This window comes from Schistocerca serialis, chromosome 3 (assembly GCF_023864345.2).
Source record: "Schistocerca serialis cubense isolate TAMUIC-IGC-003099 chromosome 3, iqSchSeri2.2, whole genome shotgun sequence".
NCBI classification, from domain to species: domain Eukaryota; kingdom Metazoa; phylum Arthropoda; class Insecta; order Orthoptera; family Acrididae; genus Schistocerca; species Schistocerca serialis.
In genome coordinates, this window is record NC_064640.1 from 821693747 (window position 1) to 821720544 (window position 26798).

Below are 26798 nucleotides of genomic sequence, written 5' to 3' on the forward strand. Positions count from 1 at the left end.
CACCTTCAAAGCCACGACATTATGTTCAGTGCCAGACTTCTGTCTAAATTGCTCAGATAGTCAGCTGCTGACCAGAAGAAGGGATTGGTTGGTAGGACATGTTCTGAGGCATCAAGGGATCACCAATTTAGTATTTGAGGGCAGCGTGGAGGGTAAAAATCATAGGGGGAGACCAAGAGATGAATACACGAAGCAGATTCAGAAGGGCGTAGGTTGCAGTAGGTACTGGGAGATGAAGAAGCTTGCACAGGATAGAGTAGCATGGAGAGCTGCATCAAACCAGTCTCAGGACTGAAGACCACAACAACAACAACAGTCAGCTGCTAGGAGCAGGCTTTGCGTGGTATTTTTAGAAGAAACGAAAATTTAAAAAATTATGTTGGTCATTAAAATTTCCTGTACTGAGAAAGAAATAACATAATACCTTGCAACCTCCTCTGTTCTGCATCTACATACATACTCTGCAGGCCACCTAATGGTGCCCGACAGAGGGTAACTTGTACGAATGCTAGTCATTTTCTTTCCTGTTCCACTTGCAAACAGAGTGAGGGGAAAATGACTGTTCATATGCTACCATACGAGTCCTAATTTCTTTTACATTGTCTGTGCAGTCCATATGTGATGCTATGTTGGTGGCAGTAGAATTGTTCTGCAGTTGGCTGCAGATGCTGATTCTCTAAGTTCTCTCAGTAGTGTTTCGGGAAAAGAATGCCAGCTTTCCTCCGGGGATTACCATGTGGGTTCACGAAGTATCTCTGCAATACTTTCATGTTGATTGAACCTACTGGTAACAAATCTACCGACACGCTTTTGAATTGCTTTGATGTCTTCCTTTAATCCATCCTGATGTGGATCCCAAACACTCTAGCAGTACTCAATAATGGGTCTCACAAGTGTTCTATACACTATTGCCTGCCCCCCCTCCCGTTTCCAGGGAAGAGAATGTTTTTATCACTTATATGAATGATATTCCATAACAGAATATTTGTTTGTAACCTATATAAAATCAGGTCACAGATATCAGGATATTTAGACTCAAAACTAAAGAAAATCCACTTCCGAACAACACTGTCTTCCATGCTCATGTGCAGTCAGGTGTCTGCTTATATGAACATGGTCTCCTATATAACGGACTTGTAAGAACTTTACAGTTAGTTGACTAGTTTTTGAAGCGATTGTCTCTGAAGCTGGGCGTTTTGCATTGAAATGCAATTTTGACGTTATTTTTGAATAGACTCGTCATTGATTTTGAAGGATATTATTGCGTTTTACTTAATAACGTGTACACATTTTATGGAAGCTTTAATGCAGCTTGGAAGTCCATGTTCAAAAGAAATGGACTTGGCTGTCTTTTAATCTAGGTACCTTAAATATCCTGTTAAATCATTGGGTCTTATCAATTGGTATGAGCCTCTTATGGTGGCTGTGAACCAGCACGCAATTAAGTTTTGCCATTTCATTCCCCCCCCCCCCCCCCCTTTTTGTCATCTCTGCCTTTTGTGGTGCTACAATAAATGCAGAACACCATGTATTAAGAGATACAGTCTAAATGTGTGTATTTTTAAACAGTGGAGACATTGGGCCATAGTGTGTAGATGGAGGGGGGGCGGGGAGGAGAGAGAGAGAGAGAGAGAGAGAGATTGTCTACATCTGACAAAGGACTTAGTATTTTAGCTTACAGTGTCAAACAGTCTTCTTTCAGTGTGCCTGTTTGCCACCAAGCACCTCCCATATGTGGTGAGTAGTAATCTATCTTTTTGATATGTAATTATCAGTTCCCTTAATTCTACTATAGAGTTTCTTATTGGAACACATCAAAAACTGAGCAGTTGTTGTGGTGAAAAACTACTATAACAACCTTAACTGTTTGCTTTCCAATTTTTTAATAAAAGAAGGAAGACTGACTAGTGATACCATTATTCAATATGTGTGGGCCATTTAAACATAATACTTTCTTCTTATTGCAGGAAATGGAAGTTGGATCCAAATGATAGTCGGCGTGCTATGGCTAAATTGTACAATGCTGCAGAGCAGTGCAAACACATTTTGTCCACAATGAGTACAGCTCATTGTTTTATTGAGTCTTTGTGTGAAGGAACAGACTTTAGCTACAATGTTACAAGAGCACGATTTGAAAATTTGATTAGTGCAGCTGTGAAAATGTGCACTGCCCCCATAGAAGAAGCACTGAGCCAAGCAGGTATCGATTGCAGAGACATAAACAAGGTGAGTCATCTGGTAGAGTTACTACCATTTTACAACATTACCCTTTCTCCATCCCTTCCCCAGTCCCTCATACCCTTCCATGCCCCCAACCCTCCCATTTACCATTCCCTTTTGCACTGTGTAACAATTCTGAGTCAGGTGTTTCTTCTTGTGATAATGCTCATGTTCTATTTCTTATTTTTTATTTTATTTTATTATACTGTATTGCTCTTCTGTGTCAGTGATTCAAGGCTATGACCATAGCATCATACTTTCAGGTGAATTTTCAAGCTCTGTCTACATATGTACTCGGCAAGCCATCTTATGGTGCATGACAGAAGGTACCTTGTACCAACACTAATCATTTCCTTTCCTGTCCACTTGCAAATAGAGCAAGGGAAAAAGCAACTGTCTACGTGCCTCCATATGAACTGTAATATCTCTTATCTTATTGTCATGGTCCTTAAGCAAAATGTACTACATTGATGGCAGTAGAATCATTCTTCAGTCAGCAGCAAATGCTGATACTCTGACTTTTCTCAATAGCATTTCACAAAAAGAATGTGGTCTTCCCTCCAGGGATTTCCATTTCAGTTCACGAAGCACCTTAGTAATAATCATTTGTTGATCGAACCTACTGGTAACAAACCAAGCAGCCTGCCTGTGAATTGCTTCGATGCTTCCTTTTATGCGACCTGGTGGGGATCCCAAACACTCGAGCAGTACTCAAGAATGAGTTGTACTAGTATTCTATACTTGGTCTCCTTTATGGGTGAACCACACATTCCACACGATATTAGGCAAGTGTACTAGTTTCTTTGGCTCTTCATTGTATGTCACAGATGCAAGGTGGTGGTGGTGGTGGTGGTGGTGGTGGTGGTGGTGGTGGTGGTGATGATGATTTTACATTATTCTCCAGTTCTTTTCACTTACCTATGTTTCCTGTTAGGAAACACTGTGTGTGTGTGTGTGTGTGTGTGTGTGTGTGTGTGTGTGTGTGTGTGTGTAAATTCTCAAAATATGTGAATGCATAATGTTTGCCTAAAAGAACAGACACCACGGTGCAGAATCTGCAGCTATGAAAAATTATATGTAAATTGAAGGGGGATAACTGCTGTCAGCTGCCGCAGGACGTTAAGTGGAATTGGTGGCGATGAGCGAAAATGTGTACCGGACCGAGACTCAAATCTGGGCTCTCCTGCATACTAGACAGGTGCAGTAACCACTGAACCATCCGGGACACAGTGTGAAATTTAAACTTCTGTGATTTCTCCAAATAAATGTAGGCAAATGCCAGAACGGTTCCCTTGAAAAGGATGTGGGCGATTTCGTTCCCGATACCTGCATACACTGAGCTCGTACTCTCACTTCCTTGTCATTGGTGGGCTATAAGACCCTAATCTTCACTTCTTCTTTTATTTACCATGAGTATTGCTGTCTAGTGTATACCAGCAGCAAGTGCAAGGCAAATAAATGAGAATATTAGTTCATATGTCTTAGCTGCTTCAGTTCAATTGTCAAGATTTTCAGCTCCGATTAGTCTGTCGCAAGCTGTGCTGCTGTATGTAAGAAAGCAAAATGAGTGAACTCTGGAAGCACTCAGTATTTTTAGATATGTTGGTCACAGAATATGGGAAGTAGGCAGAACTTAAGAGCTCTTTTTTTTTATAGTGCATTTTGCCTGGTCTCAAGTTGATTATGGTTGTCTGATGTGTCAGTATGCTCAGTCATTCTAGATGAAAACCTGTGAAGCAGTCAATCATGCGGAAATAGTGTTGGCCACCAAACCTTTTATGATCAGCTCCACTGTATGCTCTGAAGCTAGCAAACCACCTCTTGTAATTGCATAGCAGCTCATCATGGTGTGAGAAGATTATAAAGTTTCCTCAGTGCAGAAGACACAGGCACACCATATCGTCGGTCACCCATTGACAGAAAAACACACTGAATAACAATTTGTGAGCACGTATCGAGCCTTTGGAATACATAGAAGTCAGGGGAAGCTCATGGAGGCCAGACGGATTGAACTTTAAAATGGTAAGTAGGTTATTATTAAATGTTACTACATGCGACATAAGAGGGTGAACCTTGCATCTACTAGCCACAATTACAAGAATTGTGCAATTGAACATCTCACAGACAAAGTTGTAATTGCTGCATGTGCCTTTAGAGTTGTTACCAATGCAGAATGTAAAATTTATTAATCAAACTCTAGAACCTGACCTAATCCATTCCCTGGAATGATTTATTGCTGTGCAGGAAGGGGTCATTTCAGCCAAGCACTTAATGCAACACGTAGAGCATTTCAGAGAAGGATGACGACATATGACAATGATTGTGAGTGCTGCAGTACCAAGTGCTACAGTGGCTCTGACTCTGGTGCGTGTAGCTTTTATTCTTTTGAGGTGGAGAGCCAGTCATCAGCATAAACCACCAATACTCCAGGTTTTAGTAGACTAGATCCATAGAGCATAAGAGAGAGTCAGAGTATAACTTTGTAGTGTGAATGTAGAGTAGGTGTAAATTTAGGATTAAGAGAAAAGGAAGCACTGGGACAAGCCATGAAGGTTTAAATTGCCCGAAGTGAAAACAAGTGCAAAAAGAAGACTTCTAAGCAAATAGCAATAAGCAGCTTAGTAAGAAAGATTTGATGCCGTATCTAACACGTCAGCAACTTGCTAGTTGTTTTGGGTATAAAATTTATTTGTAATTTGTACAAACAAGTAGTGTGATATGAAAATGGTGCGTCTTGTTCGTGTGTGTGTGTGTGTGTGTGTGTGTGTGTGTGTGTGCGCGTGTGTGTGTGTAAGGGGGGGCGCTTGTAAAGTAGTATAACACAATATAGTTAGCCTTACTCAAATTCAAAGAAGCCATCGAGGCAACTATTTAATATCGGAAGAATTTTTTAATTAATATTGTATTTAACTTTTCTTGCAATATAAGACACACAGATAAATAACATTTACACTACCAGAAAAAAAACTTAAATAATGAATGTAAAGTACATTCTTTTTGAAGCATGCAGAAATTTTTTAGATCTTCACTAATTTGTCAGGTCCTTTCTCTCCTAAATTATTTCTTAATTTTGACCAAACAAGCCAGTAGGTGGAGAAGATCCTCTCAATGGATGCAGTGCTAGCAGGGCAAGAAAAGGGGCCTAATAAAGTAATTGTAAGAATGGGTTACATTTTGAATAAGTTAATAATAGGAATTTTAATTGAACTATCGTCAATGTGAAAAATAGAAAAAACAATAAAACCCACAAAAACTAAATTTGACCCACTGGGTTGGATTTTTTTTTTTTTTTTTTTTTAATACCCAAGTTTATCTCAACTCTCATGTATGGCCATATTAGAGTAAATCTGAGCAGTGCATTGCCACAGCTATGAAAGCAGGCGAGCACGGGATGTTGTCACTGTAATAATTCAACAAGGCCAGTGCAGTGTTTTGATGTAGATTACCTTGTTGAATCAGTGAACTCAGCAGTACTGCATATACTAATGCAGCAAAGGGCAAGGCAGTTGTCCAAACTGACAGTGGCAGTGGATTTTTTGGATACGTGACTGATAGTGCTGCATATGCATGAATGAATGGTGCACTGCTATTGACAATAAGTACAAGTAATTTTTGTAATGGATTTATTCTTAGTCTTGCAGCCGAATTGGGGTGACAGGGTTTTGCCAAATGAGGATACCACGTGGACCTGCCAATAAAAAGTCACTGGTTTGAGGCCACAGATGGACAACAGCTCTATACACTAAGTCCCTCCCCACAATTAGTCCCAATTTGCAGTGGACTACACCAGGTCATCTCCAGTAGCATGGCTGACCACTGCTCAGAGTGCAGCAGGTATCCACACTAGGCATCTTCACATGGTAGGCATCCCCTACTGTGACTCAGCTGGGTGTCAGCCGGGGCCACACAGCATCGTCAAGAACATGCTGCAAACGCTCGGGGCAAAAGCCGCATCAGTATTGTGTGGAATGTGAGCAGCCAGCACAGTGGAATTCAGTGGCCAGCTGGCCACTGATAGAGTCTATCGAGCAGCTGAGATGCCTCAATGTAAGAACTTGTTAGATTTGCAGCTGCCTTTCCCTGGAACCTCTCGGGCTCCCACCTCGCCTCCGTCGCCTGTTTGCACCGTGCTGGCTCGTAGCCACTCCACCCTGCACCAGGGAACACTGTAGTTAGCACACTGGATTCATATTCAGAAGGACCAGAATTCAAATCGACATCGAGCCATTCACATTTAGGGTTGTCATAGTCCCTCCCTCTCACCCTCTGAAATAGATATAGCATTTGCTGGGATTGTTCGTTACAGAAAAGCTTGTCCTATTTCCTTCCTCATTTTGATCATATCTGTGCTTGTGTTCTCTCTCTCTAATTACAATGAACGGTACATTGCAATCTATTATCTTCCTTTTCTTTTCTTTGTGGTTTTTGAGAAGGACATTGAGTGCTATTGCATCAGTTGTCACTTTGATTCCATACTAAACTGCAAGCACAAGGTTTCATTTCATATCGGTGTGATTCAAAGGAAGAATTACACAGTAATTAAACTTCCAGAGATTTCCATGAATTTTGCCTTTAAGCAGGCAAAATATCTGCTTGCCATCTTTTTCCAGGGCAATGATGTGGAGCACATTTGGTAATGCACAATTCATCAGTTGTCATTTATAGAGTCTACTTTTCACAAATTTTTAATCCTGAAAGTGGTTCTTCATGTCAGAAGGTGACACTGGCATTGACAGACAGTCTGTCACTCCCTTGCCATTCCTAAAGCAGTTGACCTGATCTTAAACATATTTTATGTTGGCATCTTCTATACTGTTGCTGTTTTCCCCAATCTGTAAGACATGGTGTATACGACCCGGGACAACCGGGAGATCTGGGAAAAACCCGGGAATTTGTTCATCTGGGAGAAAACCAGGAAAAACCAGGGAATTTTTTAGAATTCTGGAAATTTTTCGTTGTTTTAGTTTCCAGTTAAATTTGTGTAACTTTGACTGGTAAGAACCAATACTCTAACAAAGGATATTACTGTATCCCACTACTCCAGAATAATACTGCAGCATTAAAACATGAACGAGAGAAAAAATGAAAATAAAACTTAAATTGCAAAGGAAATGCACCATATAAATTAACACAGTGCACGTACAAGCGTCTGTCAACAGCAAAATGTGTTAAAGGCTGTAGGAAGACTATGCAATGCTTCATAACAACGAATTGCCTGCGATGAGTGTGACGACACAACTGTTTAAATTTGATTCATTTAAGTAGTTACGAGCGGGCTCGTGGACACGCGTATGAGTAATACCTTCTCCCGCTTCTGGCTACAGAAATGTGGCTGTTGGCTGTGCAAGCAGCAGTAGCAGCAACCAGCCACATGGGGTACCTGGAAAAAATTTACTGGCGCGCCCAAGCTGCCACATTCGAGCGTGCGCAGCAGTCCTGGATCTGGTGGAGGGGGGGGGGGGGGCGTCAAACAGTTGTATCTGAACCGGGCAACAGTTGTGGGGGGAGAGGGCAGATTCATATTCTTGAGGGGGAAAAAACCTTTTACAAAGTACCTAGCGTCCAGCGCACGTCGGTCTGTCGATTGTTCATATGAGTTTGAAATGCACCTCTGCTGGTTTTTGGACATTTTTGAACACATTCTAAGTTGATTTTTGAATGCGTGCATAGTGTACATGATATCTCTGCCAGGGGAATCCTCATCACATCTAGACATGAACTTTCCTCCAGACTAAACGGGACGGGGCTATACGAGCTGAGCGGAATAAAGCCGAACCGGTGAATGCCAACTGCTGCTTGTTTATGTGGTTGATTTGGTTTGCAAATGTTCAGCGTTGTTATAATTACTAGCGAAATCCATAGATTCAGATTAGCAGAGTTGAAATAAATGACTAACAGGAATAACAGGTAAGAAAGTTTATGTATTACCTTCTCGGTGTATCCAAGAAAGTGAATTTTGACGGAAAATTTTTGGCCACATCACTACATTAGACAGGGCCAGTTGTAGTCACGAGCTAGCAGCTGCTTAAGTTCCATTCTGGGAGTAGTGCGGAAAATGCATTGTACGAACACATACTAACACCTAACCGGAGAATAATCGCTGGATAACTAAACCAGTGATTGTGGCAGGGTTAGTAAAGTTAAACGGAGAATGAGTTTTGACAGTAGTAGGAATAGTTACAGAGTTAGTGATGACAAGATTGTTTGTTAGTACGAGGAAGGAGAAGAAATGGGGACATCACACAAATTATGGAAGAATATGACGATTCCAAATTCATAAAAAAATTTTATTCTCGTGCATGAAACTGGAGCATATGAATGAAATTTGAAACTAGTTCCTAACATAAAGCTTTTTGATTGTAGTAGGAAAATAGATATTTTGTGTTGCTACTTTGTGAATTATATTGCTGTAATATAAAAATGATCATTATTGCCAAAACAGTCTTCCTTATTTGGTGTGTGTTACAATTGCTGCAGTATTGGAATGGCCTATTTCGTTTTATCCAGGAAACAGTGACAAAACAGATGTAGTTAGATTGAGAAACCACACCATTCTTGGGTACTATTTGTATTAACAGCTTTTTCAGTATTAGACGACATTTCGATTTATCATGTAGCAAAATGTAGCAAAATGTTTGACAAACTTTGATGAGGTAATAGCTCTTTCGCAGAAAGGAAAGCACACCATGTAAAGCTGTAGCAAGATTAGAGAGAAAAATCACTAGGACTTAAGGATTGAAGTAATGTGTACTGTCTTGCATGTCTCTTGTCTTTACTGGTTTTAGGTATCCTATATTTAATTTTATGTCACACAGAAGAGCAAGTTATTAGCTAATAGGTAATAAAGAGTCCTGATTTTGTGAATAGTTCTCGTTCTCCTGGTTACAAATAATCCCATCCAGTATTAATTGCATGTTTTTTAAAAATAAGAGGGGCAGAATGTCAAACCGGCTGACTGGGAGAAGGAGAGACACTACAGGAATTTTAATTTCCACAGTCCTGAAATAGTTTGATGGGATCCGTTACAAAATATACACCTTTGAGTTACACAGAGCGAAATACAGTGATGTGTGGTATAAGAATGTTGTTTGAAGAGGCGTGGCACTGCAGTTCGGCACACTTAAGACCAAATAACATCTCTTACATTTCCTCTCAGATATATGTTTTATGTATCAGACTCTTCAGAAAGATGTGCGCTACAAAATGAACTTTTTTGAAAATTTTTTTTTTTATGTGTGCAGAGCAGTCTGAGCTATAGTGGAGGGTCTCTACGTGACACGTGTTTACGTTTAGTGATTTTTGTGTTTCCTCTTCGTTTACTGCTCTCACGTCAAATGAAAACAAGACAGATTTCTGTGGTTGGGAGCTATCAAGTGAATTAAAATACATTCACATAATTATGGTAGGCCAAAATGTGTTACTAGTTTCAGAATTTATTTTATTTCCACCTTTCTGACAGTCGAGCATTAATCACCTTGCAGAACAGTGTAGTTATTTTTGTCGGTTTTCTAAAGAAATTTGGCTTTTATTAAGCTTTCCTGCTGAGGCAGTAAATTTGACACGCAGTGTTTAATTCCACTCCATTGGCTAGTTTCAACTGTCCACTGCATTTCAAGTGCACGATTCCATCTTCTAGCACGTACGGAATTATGCCATAATAAAGATCCAAACATGAGATAATACAGTACTGGTACTCCAAGAAAATTTACATCCTGAAAACCACACTGAAAAGCTTAATATGAGGTTGAGGCCTACATCATTGGGAATCTGGACATGCGAATGTGCGCTTTAAGTCAAACTATGCTTTTTAGTATGGTTCACGAACTTCCGATGCTCTTGGTGTGTCCTCTGATGTCTTGTTTCTCTTATGACATAATGTAAGAAAGATCTTTTAATGTTTTAAATGTACGAACATACGGGCTTCCTACGTCACCGTAGCTGTGCAAGCGTGGTGACGCCTCTTATCTGGTGCTCTCTGGCAACTGCTGAAATGAATCTATTTTTAACAGGTCGCAGGAAAATATTGAGAATTGCGGTTCGAAAAGCGATATTTTCAAAGTAAATTTCCTTTTACGCAAAAGGAACTATGTGCAAGAATGTACAATGAATTTCTTAAATCGCAGAGTGTTTGCTCTCATTTAAAAATCAACTCTTTGATGACGAGCCATTTAGAAGAATTTTGAGCCCAGAAGATCAGAGATTTATGTCGGTATTAAAAATTTTACTGGCGTATTTGTGTGATGTATCTTAAAGTGGAACATGCACTGAACAGATCAACATTATATGTGAAAGCTTAGCTTCTCCTGTAGCTTATTAATATTCGAGACAAATATTCTATGTGAAAGCTTTGCTTTTCGTGTAGCAACACTATGGATATTAACTTAAGCCATCAACTTTTTCTTTGGTGGAATTCGAATTTATACTTTCTTAATACAAAAATATGCAGCATACATGTTGCTGCCCATCAAAGATCTTCCGAGAACGTGTTTTTTTCCCCCTGAGTTTCATTTTGTAAAGTGCTGAGAAATTCTATGCTGCTGTATAAAACCATATCCGTTCAAAGGATTGACAAGTTTTACAGTTCTGACGGAAAGTATAATGTCACTTAACAGGGAAAAAGTGTATTTTCACACGGGAGAAAATGTATTTTTCACTGGGAGATCCAGGAATTTTTTCTCCTTGTCCCCGTATACACCCTGTAAGAGATCTGTGTGTTCCATAATTGTTCTATTCCAATGTTATAAGACTTATTCCACTGTCTACAGTAGATACCCTGTGGAGAGTTTGCTGTGTGAATGCCATGACATATATCAAAATGGTCATGTGCACTGATGTACATCCAGCACACATTGACACTCATATAAAGGAAAATTGGCTGCTCTTTTGGCTAGGCCATGTACCTTTTGTAGCTCATACAGTATATTCTGTATATTGTGTCTTTTGTGATGTACGTAGATTGCTGGGCTTCGTTTAGAAGGAAGATATCAACTCAAACTAACATTTATTTGTCTTGTAAAGTAGTTTTTTCTGTCAGATTTATACCTTTTGTGTTTATATTTTGAGATGTCTTACACATGAAGCTGTTCTCATCCTTATTGGTAACAGGTATAGTTGATTTGAAATAAATTTGTGATTGACTGTTCAGTGAGTCAATGGGGAAGAGGCATCATACAATTGTTGTTCTTTGTTGCACTGCACATGCTTATTGTGATGCTGTCTCTAGAGAGCATGAGGATTTATAAGTGATACCATACTGCAAATTGTCTAGCATTGCTGCTGCTCCTCCATTGACTCACTTGTGAAACACAAAGCTGTTTCTGTCAAACAAAGTGTGCTACTTTACATATCATTTCACCTCTGTTATGATCTCTTCAAATACTAGTGTCTCCGTTTTCTTGTAATGAAGACGAAATACAAATTGAAGCAAACCGTTCTCTTATTTTTGTACAGCAAGTAAATGAACGATCTCTCATCATCCATTTGCACTTTTTGTACATCATCCACCTTTAATATACGTCCATGATTCTGCCTGAGATTTTGTATAATGTTTGTATGAGATTTGTCTTAGTGGATGGCGCGCTATTGTTTTCCAACATTTGTATACAAGAATTCGTTTCCTGACGGATGCATCATTGTAGCACCTGGTTATTGAAATATATTGTTCTGCATCAGTTTTGGGACAGAATGATCCATAAAGTGAAACAGCATGACTCTGTTATAGTTATGCTAAATAGCTTACAAATTACTGACAGATTGCTACTTACCGTAAGCATTGTGGCCCGAGATGCTGGAAATGGTGGCTGTGTGTGTGTGTGTGTGTGTGTGTGTGTGTGTGTGTGTGTGTGTGTGTGTGTGTGTGTGTTTTGCCTTCTACTTATGAAGCTGTGGCCAAAAGCTATAAGTGAGTGTCTTTTAATTGTGTTGTCTGCAACTTGTTGTTTCTTCTTCACAGTAAGTAGCAATCTGTCTTTTCCTACATTGCTGATATTCTTTTCTGGAGTTTCCATTGTTTGATTACACATCACTGAATTGTTTAAGAATTACTATATTGACCAGAGTAAGATTTATGTTTCTAGTTACATAAGCTCCCTCTTGGATGTCTATTTAACTTTCCAGACCTTTTCTTATTTCTAATAATGTTATGAGTGTACTACAGAATTCTGAAATATTTCTTTTAGGTGCTCCTGTGCGGTGGATCTGCGAAAATCCCGATAATTCAGCAATCTGTCTCAGAAATGTTTCCCAATTCAGAGTTATTATGTAGTGTAAATCCTGATGAACTGATTGCCCTGGGTGCTGCGAAGCATGGTAGTTATCTGAAAGAACCATTTGACCCAGGTTGTGATCATCTATCATATGATATCCCAGTTGTAACAAAATCAATTTTTATGAAGGTAAGGAACTCTGTTAGTGTAGTTCTGATTTAGTCCTATATAATCACATGATCTCCTTGTGAAGATCAGCAGTTAGGAACTTCTTGAGTGGCTTTGAATGGTTGGTGTGCGTAAATACTTTTATTATTATTATTTCTTTACTTTCTCAGACGTTAAGTCTGGTTAAAAATGGGACGTGACGCGGACCTTGATCAAGCGTCACTTCCTTTTAACTGTACGGTGTATGTTATATTGCATTTAGGAACTTTCGGGTAATTGAACATGTATAAATAATTACGGATTTATGTAATTGTATATATAAGTTTGGATGTAGCTGTATTGTATTGATGTAATGGTGGATATTGTGTGGTATGACTCCTGTAGTTGATAATATAATTGGTATGATGTCAACTTTATTCTGATGCCACATGTCCTTGACTTCCTCAGCCAGTTGGATGTATTTTTCAATTTTCTCTCCGGTTTTCTTTCGTATATTTGTTGTATTGGGTATGGATATTTCAATTAGTTGTGTTAATTTCTTCTTTTAGTGGTGAGTATGATGTCAGGTTTGTTATGTGTTGTTGTTTTGTCTGTTGTAATGGTTCTGTTCCAATATAATTTGTATTCATCATTCTCCAGTACATTTTGTGGTGCATACTTGTATGTGGGAACGTGTTGTTTTATAAGTTTATGTTGTAAGGCAAGCTGTTGATGTATTATTTTTGCTACATTGTCATGTCTTCTGGGGTATTCTGTATTTGCTAGTATTTTACATCCACTTGTGATGTGATCTACTGTTTCTATTTGTTGTTTGCAAAGTCTGCATTTATCTGTTGTGGTATTGGGATCTTTAATAATATGCTTGCTGTAATATCTGGTGTTTATTGTTTGATCCTGTATTGCAATCATGACTCCTTCCGTCTCACTGTATATATTGCCTTTTCTTAGCCATGTGTTGGATGCGTCTTGATAGATGTGTGGCTGTGTTAGATGATACGGGTGCTTGCCATGTAGTGTTTTCTATTTCCAATTTACTTTCTTCGTATCTGCTGATGTTACATGATCTAAAGGGTTGTAAAGGTGGTTATGAAATTGCAGTGGTGTAGCCGATGTATTTATGTGAGTGATTGCTTTGTGTATTTTGCTAGTTTCTGCTCGTTCTAGAAAGAATTTTCTTAAATTGTCTACCTGTCCATAATGTAGGTTTTTTATGTCGATGAATCCCCTTCCTCCTTCCTTTCTGCTTAATGTGAATCTTTCTGTTGCTGAATGTATGTGATGTATTCTATATTTGTGGCATTGTGAACATGTAAGTGTATTGAGTCCTTCTAGGTCTGTGTTACTCCATTTCACTACTCCAAATGAGTAGGTCAATATTGGTATAGCATAAGTATTTATAGCTTTTGTCTTGTTTCTTGCTGTCAATTCTGTTTTCAGTATTTTTGTTAGCCTTTGTCTATATTTTTCTTTTAGTTCTTCTTTAATATTTGTATTATCTATTCCTATTTTTTGTCTGTATCCTAGATATTTATAGGCATCTGTTTTTTCCATCGCTTCTATGGAGTCACTGTGGTTTTTCAATATGTAATCTTCTTGTTTAGTGTGTTTTCCCTTGACTATGCTATTTTTCTTACATTTATCTGTTCCAAAAGCCATATTTATATCATTGCTGAATACTTCTGTTATCTTTAGTAATTGTTTGAGTTGTTGATTGGTTGCTGCCAGTAGTTTTAGATTATCCATGTATAGCAAATGTGTGATTTTGTGTGGGTATGTTCCAGTAATATTATATCCATAATTTGTATTATTTAGCATGTTGGATAGTGGGTTCAGAGCAAGACAGAACCAGAAAGGACTTAATGAGTCTCCTTGGTATATTCCACGCTTAATCTGTATTGGCTGTGATGTGATGTTATCTGAATTTGTTTGAATATTAAGTGTGGTTTTCCAGTTTTTCATTACTATGTTTAGAAACTGTATCAATTTAGGATCTACTTTGTATATTTCCAATATCTGTAGTAACCATGAGTGGGGTACACTATCAAAGGCTTTTTGGTAATCAATGTATGCGTAGTGTAGCGACCTTTGTTTAGTTTTAGCTTGATATGTCACCTCTGTATCTATTATCAGTTGCTCTTTACATACTCGTGCTCCTTTGCAGCAGCCTTTTTGTTCTTCATTTATAATTTTGTTCTGTGTTGTATGTGTCATTAATCTCTGTGTAATGACTGAAGTTAATATTTTGTAGATTGTTGGTAGGCATGTTATGGGGTGATATTTACCTGGGTTTGCTGTGTCTGCTTGATCTTTATGTTTCAGATAGGTTATTCCATGTGCAAGTGTATCAGGGAATGTGTATGGATCTGCAATGTAACTGTTAAATAATTTAGTTAGGTGGGAATGTGTTGAGGTGAACTTCTTTAGCCAGTAATTTGCTATTTTATCATTTCCAGGGGATTTCCAATTGTGTGTAGAATTAATTGCTTGGGTGACTTCATGTTGCAAAATTATCACTTCAGGCACTTGTGGTATCATCTTGTATGTGTCTGTTTCTGCTTGTATCCATCGTGCATGCCTGTTATGTTGTACCGGGTTTGACCGTATGTTGCTCCAGAAGTGTTCCATGTCTGTTATGTTTGGTGGATTGTCTATTTTAATGTGTGTGTTATCTATTGTTTGGTAAAATCTCTTTTGGTTTGTGTTGAATGTTTGGTTTGGTTTCCTTCTATTTTCACTTTTTTTGTATCTTCTAAGTTGTTTGGCCAATGCTTGTAATTTCTGCTTCTTTTCATCTAATTGCTCTATTGCTTCTTGTTGTGAGATTTTACCTAACCTTTTTCGTTTTTTGTCTGATATTTCATTTCTTATAAATTGTGTTAGCTGTCCGATGTCTTTTCTCAGTTTTTCTATTCTGATCTGTAGCCTGTGTTGCCATGCTGATTTTGTGGGTTTCTTCTGTGTATTGGTTTGTTCTGATCTCTGCCTAGTGTGTATATTTAGTGTAGTGAGTGCTCCTATATAAACCAGTAGTTGTAACTCTTCCATAGTTGTATTTTCATTTATTGTGTTGTGTATGATTTTGTTGATAGTTTTTATTGTTGTTTCGACTTGTGGGTTATTTGGCGGTCTATGCAAGAATGGTCTGATGTCTGTATTTGTGTCTTTGTATTCTATATATGTCAGCTGAAATTTCTCTTCTATATCTAACACGTGTGTCTCTTTGTGTTCTATTTGTGCTTGTTCTGGTGGCTGTCTTAAGATTTCGTTTTCCTCTGATTGTTTAATTGATGCGTGTTGGTCTTTGTTTGTTTGCTCTGGCTTTTGTTGAAGTTTGGAGAACAAACCTTCACCAAGGAGTCAAAAAGTATATTGCTCCCTCCTACGAATATCTCGCGAAGAGACCATGAGGATAAAATCAGAGAGATTAGAGCCCACACAGAGGCATACTGACAATCTTTCTTTCCACGAACAATAAGAGACTGGAATGGACGGGAGAACCCGATAGAGGTACTCAAGGTACCCCCCGCCACACACAATCAGGTGTCTTGCAGAGTATGGATGTAGATGTAGATATTACTATATAACTAATTCCTTGAATATAATAGAGGGAAACATTCCACGTGGGAAAAATATATTTAAAAACAAAGATGATGTGACTTACCAAACGAAAGCGCTGGCACGTCGATAGACACACAAACATGCACACAAAATTCTAGCTTTCGCAACCAGCGGTTGCTTCGTCAGGAAAGAGGGAAGGAGAGGGAAAGACGAAAGGATGTGGGTTTTAAGGGAGAGGGTAAGGAGTCATTCCAATCCCAGGAGCGGAAAGATTTACCTTAGGGGGAAAAAAAGGACAGGCACACACTCGCGCACACACACACATATCCATCCGCACATACACAGTCACAAAACTGTGACACTGTGTATGTGCGGGTGGATATGTGTGTGTGTGTGCGCGCAGCGCGCGAGTGTATACCCCTTTTTTCCCCCTAAGGTAAGTCTTTCCGCTCCCGTGATTGGAATGACTCCTTACCCTCTCCCTTAAAACCCACATCCTTTCGTCTTTCCCTCTCCTTCCCTCTTTCCCGACGAAGCAACCGCTGGTTGCGAAAGCTAGAATTTTGTGTGCATGTTTGTGTTTGTTTGTGTGTCTATCGACGTACCAGCGCTTTCGTTTGGTAAGTCACATCATCTTTGTTTTTAAATATAACTAATTCCTTGATGTGATAACAATCCATTTTTATATTTCAAGAAGAAAACTTAAGTTCACATTGTCATAAACAAGGGTATTTCATATAAGGAGGTAAAAAGCTAATAATTATAGTGGAAAACTAGTTGAAATGGAATTGTTGAAATTTACATCACATAAAGAACTTAAACTTTAGGATTAAAGACCACTCGATGAAAAGCAGAAGTGTTGGGATGTTGACAGGCACAGACAAAAGAAATAACACTTGCAGACTTTTGTAGTTATCCATTGAAGAGTTAGAGTATAACACACACACACACACACACACACACACACACACACACACACACACACACACACACACACACACACACAAATAGACTAATGGTGCCAATGCTGTTTTGCGGCAGATGCAGTGGTTGTGATGGGGGTAGAACATGCTGGGTGCTTGGATTGGGCCTTGGTCTGCCACAGGGATATAATCCCTGTGTCATGGGGTTGGGAGTTAGGGTTGGCATAGGGATGGGCTAGGCTGTTCTGTAGTTTGGGTGAGTGACAGAACACCACTTTAGGAGGGATGGGAAGGATCTCTGGTAGGATGTCCCTCATTTCAGAGCAGGATGAGATATAATCATAGCCCTGGCGATGGATATGGTTCCATTGTTCCAGCCAGGGTGATGCAGGTTCACAAGGGAAATGCTGCTTTGTAACTGACTTGTAGGGATTGTGGTAGGATTGGGGATGTGTGAGGCAATGGCACAGTAAATATGTTTGTGGACTAGGTTTGGGGATGGGGGTTGTATCATGTGTCTGTGAAAACCGTTGTGAAGGCTTCAGCATGTTGAGCAAGGGGGTTCTCACCACTGCAGATATGTCATCCTTGGGTGGCTACGCAGCATGCGAGAGATTTTTTCTTGTGAAAGGGATAACAGCTGTTGAAATACAAGTATCGTTGGTGGTTAGTCAGTTTAATGTGGACAGAAGTGTGGATGGAGCCATCAGAGAGGTGGATGTCAGCATGCAGGAAGGGTACACGTTTGGTAGAGAAGGACCAGGTGAAACGTAGGGGAGGAAAAGGCGTTAAGGTTGTGAAGGAATGTAGATAAGTTTCAACCCCACCCCCACCTCACTGAACCTAGTCAATGAACAGATTTCCTGTGCCGTATCCTCACACACCCTCAATCCTTCCACCACCCCAAAAATCAGTTACAAAGAACCGCCCCCTTTGTCACCCAGTATCACCTTGGCCTGGAACAACTGAAATATAGCTTTCCCCGGAGCTTTGATTATCTCTCATCCTACGCTGAAATGAGGGACATTCTATCCAAGATCTTTCCTACCCCTCCTAAAGTAGTGTTCTGTCACCTATCCACCCTACACAACATGCTAGTCCATCCCTATGCCACTCCCAACCACTTGACACAGGGATTATATCCGTGTAGCAGACAAAGCTGCAAAACCTGCCCAATCCATCCACGCTGCACCACCTCTTCCAGTCCTGTCACAGGCATTTCCTACCCCATCAGAAGCCAGGCAACCTGTGAAAGCAGCCATTACTCTGCTGCAAACGCAGGACAATCCTTTATGTCAGTATGACTACCAAGCAATAGTTGCAGATGAGTCATCTTGAAAACACATCATCCAGTCCCATAATCATCCTGGCCTCATTATTTGGTAACCCACTGCCCTTGCACACTTCAACTAACATGCCCCAGGGGGCTCAGAATTCTTCCATGAGTTCGTGCATGGTGCTCACAGGGCCCCAAGTTACTGCAAACCATTCTTCCTTCCTGGGCTGCAGTTCCTTCCCAGTGTCCTTTCATTGCCTTCTCTCCTTCCCCGCTGCCACCTCCTCCCCCTTCCTTGATTATCTTATTTACGTCGACCTGGCTATCCATCTGGTTTTCTGTATTCCTTGCAGTTTTGTTTCCCTCTCTTTTTCTCTTTCATCCTTTTTGGCGTTATTGGTCCCTCTTTGTGGTTTGACCCCACTTCTAAATTTTCTTATATGAATGTGTAGTGTCTGTTCTTTTGAAGCAACAGACACCACACAGATCCCACAGCTGTGAACACTATATGTAATTGGAAGGGGACATTAAGTGGAATCAGCGGTATCAAGCGAAAATGTGTACTGGATCGGTATTTGAGCCCGGGATCTCCTGCTTACTAGGGAGGTGCGATAACCATTGCGACATCCAGGACACAGCATTATCGCAACTGCGTGAACTACTTTGGTACGTCTCACGGCCAATCCACACTCCCGCCAAGCGGTAACTATCTGCAGTCCCTGTCAATTATACTCCCGTCGCTACTCAGTTTCCCACAGGAGGTCAGATGTATTTCGTGCATTCACACTGAAGAAAGTGGATCCATTGCCCGTCCAGACTTACGTGAATGCGTAGTGTTTGTTCCTTCAAAAGAACACACACCACGTAGCTACTGCAACTGTGAACACTATTTGTAAATGGAAGGGCGGTCACTGCTGTCAGCTACACAGGGACATTAAGATGATTCCACTTAATGTCCCACTGCAGCTGACTGCAGTTATCCTTCTTCCATTTACATCTAAATTTTCTGTTTGTAGTGTGAGCCATTTGGGGAAGAACTCCCTCCTTAGTGTCTATGGCATGGATTCCTCTGCCCACTTCCCTCCTCTCTTCCCTCCCTGCCGTAGCCCCCCTCCACTTCGATCACCAGCACGTCTAGCCAGCGCATGTGGTGCGACTGTTATGTACCCATCTGACTGACCCCCTTGACAACACAGGACACACTTCTGATGCCTGAGCTGTTGCCTCCTCATATGTGCCTAATAGTGGTTGCTTGTTATTCTGGAGAATCAGAACTCACTGCTGTGGCCACAATACCAGATGCTTCTTGTCATGGCTGGGTGGCGTCCATGGGGAGAGCCCCTGATCGAAGTGAGTGGTATCGAGGTGAATACTTTGCACAAGAGGCATATCGAGCTCCAAAAACCTGGCCGTTCTCCTATGGCCGTGTCTTAAAGTAGTAATGTATCATTGAATGCTGCTTCTCATGATTCTGCCACCGTCCCTTCCCTGGCCACACCCTGGGAGGAGGTCCAGGCTCGCCGGCTTGGACTGAAACACCTTCCCTGCTACTGGGTCTGCACTAGGATGGACAGGGACACATTCACCCCCACAAATCCGCTATTTTTTGTGGAAAATGCAGTTGGGTTCCCTGTCGATCAAAGGTTCTTCTTCCACCCAATCTGCAGCTATTCTTGCTTGTGATCATCTTGGCAATGTCCCGCTGTCTGTTACACATCACCAGTCTCTGAATATGGTCCAGGGAGTCATTTTCCATAGGGGCCTCATCCTTCAAACTGATGAGGAACTGCAGGCTAATCTGGAACAATGGTGTGTTCATTTTGTTTAACATGTGCAGAAAGCTCGTAAAAATGCCCACACCAATATCGCCGCCTTTATTCTGGCTTTTTGGGGAGATACCCTCTCAAGAGGTCAAGGTTATGAGAGATTGGTGTGACGTGAGCCTGTATAGCCTGCCACCCACGAGTTGCTTTTGGTTCTTGGGTTTCAGGCACATGCCTTCCCAATGTACAGGAGACCCTCTATGTGGTGGCTGTGGCCACCCACTTCATGGGGGGGGGAGCCCCTGTATTCTGCTACCTGTGTCCATAAATTGTCATGACCATCACACTTCGTGCTCACTAGATTGCCCAGCTTACAAGAAAGAAAGGAAGATACAAGACTATAAGTTCCTGGATCGACGATGTGTTGATGTCTTCAATTTTTGCCTCTGTTATATCCTTTTGCCCTCTTATGTGTCTCTTATCAGAGTCCTGCCCCCTCTGCTTGGCCCCTCCCCTGTGGTTCTCACGCTCTGCCTTCTGGGTGCCACTCCACCTCCTCGGTCATAGAAGTGCTTCCCTTCTTCAGCACCCAAGAGTGATGGGTGTCCCTCCCGTGACCCCTCCTATCAGCATCAGCTACCACAACTCGGCTACAGGACATACAGTCTGTGTGCCCCAAGGTTGCCTCCTCTTTCTCAGTTCTGGATCTTTCAAATCGTGCTCTCCCTCTGTGTTCTGCCCTCCTCAACCTATGAAAGAGAAGAAGAGAAAACATAAATACCAGGACAAGGCCCCCTCCTACAATGTCTCCTGTAGGTGTCATCTCCCCCACTCACAACCTGAGTCTGACATCAAATTTATGTGACGTGACTGGCTCCAGCCCATTCAACTCCCATTTCGATACCCGCTCAGTGAGGAACTGTAACGAATACTACCTTCACTTCCCAGAGTTGCAATCCCGTATTGCCTTTCACTCATCAGCTTGTGTTGTTCTTGAGGAATCTCATTTTACTAATGCTCACTTACTGTCCCTTACTGAGTTCTGTGCTTTCTGTCAGAACCAGGTTGGCCCATTGAGGGCTTCTGAGGGTGTCTGCATGTTGGTCTGTATGGATATTGTTAGTACATGGGTCTCATTCATACCACATTGGAAGCGGTTGCCGTTTGGGTCCACTTGGACTCTGCCATCACAGTTTGCAATCTCTATCTCGCTCCCTGCCAGGCCACCTATATCTGCTGCCCTAAATGCTCTCCGGCAACTCACCCCTCCCTTCCTCCTCCTTGGGATTTTAGTGCCTATCACCCTTTGTGGGGCAGTGCTTCTTCATCTAGTCAGGGGTTCCTCCTCGACCAGTTTCTTGCAGACCATGACCTGTGTCATCTTCATGATGGTTCCCCTACTCTTTTAGTGCTGCATGTGGCACCTCTGCCACTGATTTCCTCTCTTCCCCTCTCCTCCTTCGTTCCTGGCCGCCACATGATGACCTCTGTGTAGTGACCATTTCCCGTTGGTTCTCTCATTCCTTCCCCACCTCCTGATGACCAGGTTTCCTTGCTGAGATTTCTGTCATTGTCCTACTTACACACATACACACATAAGTACACATAACAATATCCAAATTGAAGTAAAATTGCAATATATGAAAAAAAATTACACTTTATAAAATATGGAGCAACTTGTACAGTACATGACATATGAACACTTTCTTACCTCTGCCACAACCAAATTAACTCAATGTAGAAATCATAGCATTTTGTTTATAATATTTAAACATTTTGTCAAAAACCAATATTGTCAATACTGCACAAAATGCTGGTGCTGCAATCTGCATTCAAGTTGATTCAGAACTACACGTGATGAGACCTTTCAATGCTTAGATAATATTTTTTTGTATTAGAACCCCTTTTCTTCCACCAACTTTGAGGACTCTTTGCTCGGAGAATAAGTACGGCATGTTGCTGTGGGGATATCAATTTCACACAGAATATGAGAGAAAGAAACATCACAAATATCATTATCAGGCCAATAGGAGGACGGTGATGCATGACCTTACTGTAACATATCCTTCACAAATAACCTTCTCAACAATTCCCAAATACCAAGAAGAGTCTCATGCACATGCAGTATAGCAGTTGGGCTGCACAGTGCATTCTGGCCTTAGTGGCACAAGTGCATCTGAGAAATCATCCACAATACTAAAATCTGTATCACAGCTCAGCCTTTTTGCTCCAATCTCGGTTGGTGATATTGGTACAATGTGATGCATAGATCGTGTTCCAGCAATTGTTTTTGCACTTGGGAAGTGCTGAGAAAGATAATGTCTTGCTTGTACCATTTCATTTTTTGAAACAAAGAGAATTGAAATGCCTTGCAGGTTCTCGTGACAGAATTCAAATACCTGTGAAGCTGTAAGTATTTGATCTTTATAAACTCTTTGCAAACTTGTTTTTGTGACAAGTCTTTCAACACTGCCACCAGTACAATCACAGGGAGATTTGCCATGGCGGGTAGCAAAAAATGACCCACTGCACTTTACGTTGAAGTTGTGTTCGTGGTAGCAGATATTTCTGAAATCCTTACCATTTTTGTATTGTGTAGTACAACCATCAGTGAAATATTCAACATACACAAGATGAATTTCAGGGAATTCACACTTTAAAAAATTCAATACAGTTTCTGAGGCTGGTAAACCAAGGCAACATCATGTTCTAGGTCATCAGAAACAATACAAATACTTTTTGCATGCAACTGTTTGTCCTTTTTGTAATATACGTGGACAGTGTGAAGAGTGCAGCTGCCATTGATCCAATGGTACCCCTGTACTTCATCTTTAACAACAAAATTGCGAGTTTCACTGAAATCCATTAAAGTTAACACTGATCCTTCTTCATTTTCATATAATCAGACTGTGATTGAGAAATAAGAGTGTGGAGTAATTTTTCAATTTTCTTAGTTTGTCGCAGGATTCTGATAGAGAAGTGATGTGAACAGTTAGTCATTCTATGAGTTGATACCCATTGACTGTATTGAACCATCTCATCAGGAGCATAGTCTTCTATTTCATTTTCTAGGTGAGTTTGAAGCAATGAACTGGTGGGGCATTTTTCACACAGATGAAGCATAAAGACTGTTATTTATATCACATGTTATTATTTTAATTAGATCCTCGTATGTTTCCTAATAGAAATGGAATTTAGAAGCAATTTAACATTTTGGTGGTAAATGCACACACATACGGTATGTGTTCCTGATGATCCTGCAAGCATACATTGTTTTGGTCGAAGAGAAGCAAATTTTGAGAATCATACTTTGCTTTCAGGATAGTTTTTTTTAAATAGAGAGAATACAGCAAATTTTCTTATGTAGAGAGAATCTGTGCAGGTACTTGTCTTTGTGTTTAACACACACACACACACACACACACACACACACACACACACGAAACACTTAAATCACAGTATGAATGACCATTGCTTCGCCATAATAAAAGCTCTTATTCTTCACTAGTCAGTTCATTCACACAAGTTAGGGCATTATCACATATATCTTGCAGATACTGTCCAAGAAAAGACTGCCTACTTGTACTTTCCATGATGCTTCAGTCATAATACCAATATTTGTCGTAAATAATTCAAAAGATGATTGGTGTAACCTGAAAAGTAATTAATTAATGAAAAATCATTCTATCCCATTGTTTCATTACAAAAGTATTTCACATTATTATTGTAACATTAGGGGACTTACTTTTGTTTTGGAATGAATAGTTAAAAACTGCAAAAATTGAATTTTTAACCAATAATTGTCTCTGTGTACAGCTCGGTACAAGAGCTCAGAACTGCATGCTCAGTGGACACGTGACACAAAATCAAAGGAACTGGATGATGCAATACATATAGTGGCAGCAAAACGGTGTTCTCAGATATGATTTGTTCCCAGGGAAATCCAGCGTAGCCAACTCCAGCAATTTAGTGGTGACATGGTAGTCATCAATTAGCAACTTAAGTGTTTCTTTTACAGTAATGTTGTTTTTTACACTTCGCATTATTTCTACAAACTGATTCGTTTTGCATGACATAATGGAATACGTAGTGTGTTCATGGTGTTTGTAAATTTTTCAAAAGTATCTGTGAGGAGGCAATACCTTTAAAAAAAAGCTATAATGTCCATGCATGGATTTTGTTTAAAAGAAATTATTTACAATTTTTTCTGAGATGTAGATGATGGATATGTACTACAGGAAACATGACTATAAAAATATAAATATTCCTCCTTAACCCTTTAACTGCTCTGGACATGTTAATGCGTGTGCCTTTGTACCTGTCCGTGTGTGCTCTGAATGTGTTTACACGCGCCACCAGTCCTTCTATCTGGTACTGTGAACGTGTCTACGCGTAGGCATGTTCAGAGTACCAGGTAGGAGGACTGGTGGCGTGCATAAACGCGTCCAGAGCAGTTAAAGGCTTAACTAAAAAAAAATATCAAGTTTCCACTGCAAAAACTGTACAAACTATTGCATTTTTAAATTATAAAGGAGCTCGTTTATGAAAGCTTGAATTCCTGAATCTATACAACTTCTTTTTGTGATAAGTGAAAAAGTAATTTACCTACAACATTTACATTTTGAAAATGTGAATATATCTAGGTAAACTTCTGCTACCCAAAATTTCAAGGATTTGCTTGTCAATGGGTGTCATTTCCTAAAAGTTCTGGATGATTTGATGGGGAATGACCCCTATGCAATATTGGGACATGCGTTACCATGAAGTAACAGCACCCTTTGTCACACACCATTAGACAACAGTGGTTTTTGACGGACATGCTGCTTCATAAATATTCTTCATTCTCCGATGTGATGTCTACCGGTATGTGTTTACTGGTATGTGTTTTTCCGTTGCTAAGAAAAGAACACCACCACGTTGATCCTGTTTGGACGCATTGGGTAATAATGTCGCCATTGTTTACCTTGCTGCATTTACTGCACGAATGTCAGAAAGGCACGAATGCCACACTAATACCTTGCCAACAAATTGGTACTTATATGTCCGCATCAGACTCACCACACACAATTCAACAAAAACTGACATTTTGATTACACAGAATGGGCATATGATTAGTGAGTCTGGACAATTTAAATCTGTAGGTATTCAGATAGATGGTAAGTTGTCATGGAAAGCCCGTGGGTAGGATTTTGTTCAAAAATTGAATGCTACTACTTATGAAGGTCAACCATTAAAGATGTTTTAGAACCTGTGACTGTTTATTCAATGTAAACACACAGAACTGGAACCAATCACTGTTTTGCAATAGTTATTTATTCATTCCATGCACCAGTTTTCAAGCCTTTTCAGGCTCATCTTCAGATGGTTTTCAGAAGTTGCATAGCTATTTCAAGCGTAATGCTGGATGCTGGTTTGCAACAGTATGGGCCGCTTTTGTTGTTAGTATCCATCTGTTTGCTTCCATTGTGATGACCAGTTGGTACCACAACACTCACTTTCCCACAATATGTATGCACATGCTAGATGCTGGCAAGGTTTCATTATCACAGTGTATATGTGCAATATTGTGTAAAATTGAGTGATGTGGAATGAACTGGCCATCACAATGGAAGCAGTCAAATAGATACTAACAACAAAAGCTGCCCATACTGTTGCAAACTAGCGCCCAGCATTATGCTTGAAATAGTTATGTGACTTCTGGAAAACCATCTGAAGATGAGCCTCAAAAGTTTTGGAAACCAGTTCATGGAATGAATAAATAAATATTTCAAAAAAGTGACTGGTTGCAGTTTTATGTATTTACTTTTAATGCTGCTATATTCTCCATTAGAACAGTATCTGAAGTACGTGATAGCCCAACATGAAAATTAGTCTAAGTTGCTTATTTCCATTCACTTGTGACCTATGACATTGTATTGTAGAGTATTTTTGGCTTAGAAAAGAGAGTTCAATCAATATGTTGTGTAAGTTTGAGAATCTCTTGTCAACCCTGTTCAGGAGCCTTGAAACTTTGACATTGGCATCTCAATATATACACTCATCATAAAAAGTTAAGCATATTTGCAAATTACCTACCAATAATCACTATGAGCATTACTTTTGTGTTTATGTAGGAAGGTGGTTGTGTAAATGTTGTGAACTCATTTGTCGTTGCCACTTTACCTCATCAGGGGCAGTGCAATCACGGCTTGTAAACAAATACAGTACACCAGAGCTATGAATGCACAGTTGTCCGTGTGCTTCTTAATGCAGCAGAATGCCTCAGCACAGGCTCTCCATGGCAGACTGTATCAAAATTGTCACATAGGTGGGATTAAACACAAGACAAGTTGACATTGTGAATATTGTTCATGTTAATCAAAGTGTTGTCTCCAGACTGTGGAAAAGTTCCAGGAAATGGATTCAATAGTGGATCGACATCGCGAAGACCGTCCACGCAAAACTACAGCAGCTCAGGACCGGTATGTAATGATATCTGCACAGAGACACCCTATAAGGAGAGTGACTACTCCGTGTCATGAGCTTCAAGAAGCCACGGGGGTTACCGCAAGGACCCAATCTGTGCACAACAGACTTTATGATAGGGGTTCGTACAGCTGAAGACCTCTCAAGACTCTAGCACTTCGTCCACATCACAGGGGTGCTTGCGTAAGAGGGGCTAGAGCACGTGAACCTTGGATACGAC

The 26798-nt window shown here is 40.3% G+C and overlaps 1 protein-coding gene across 2 annotated transcripts in view; it reads left to right on the forward strand.

Moving 5' to 3' along the window:
- The window catches only part of LOC126470746 (heat shock 70 kDa protein 14-like), a 198284-nt gene that overhangs the window by 157517 nt on the left and 13969 nt on the right, over window positions 1-26798 (forward strand). For both annotated transcript variants that reach the window (XM_050098752.1, XM_050098753.1), the window contains exons 6-7: window positions 1968-2226; window positions 12399-12614. In XM_050098752.1, coding sequence (XP_049954709.1) covers window positions 1968-2226; window positions 12399-12614 — 475 coding nt within the window. The remainder of the gene's footprint in view (window positions 1-1967; window positions 2227-12398; window positions 12615-26798) is intronic.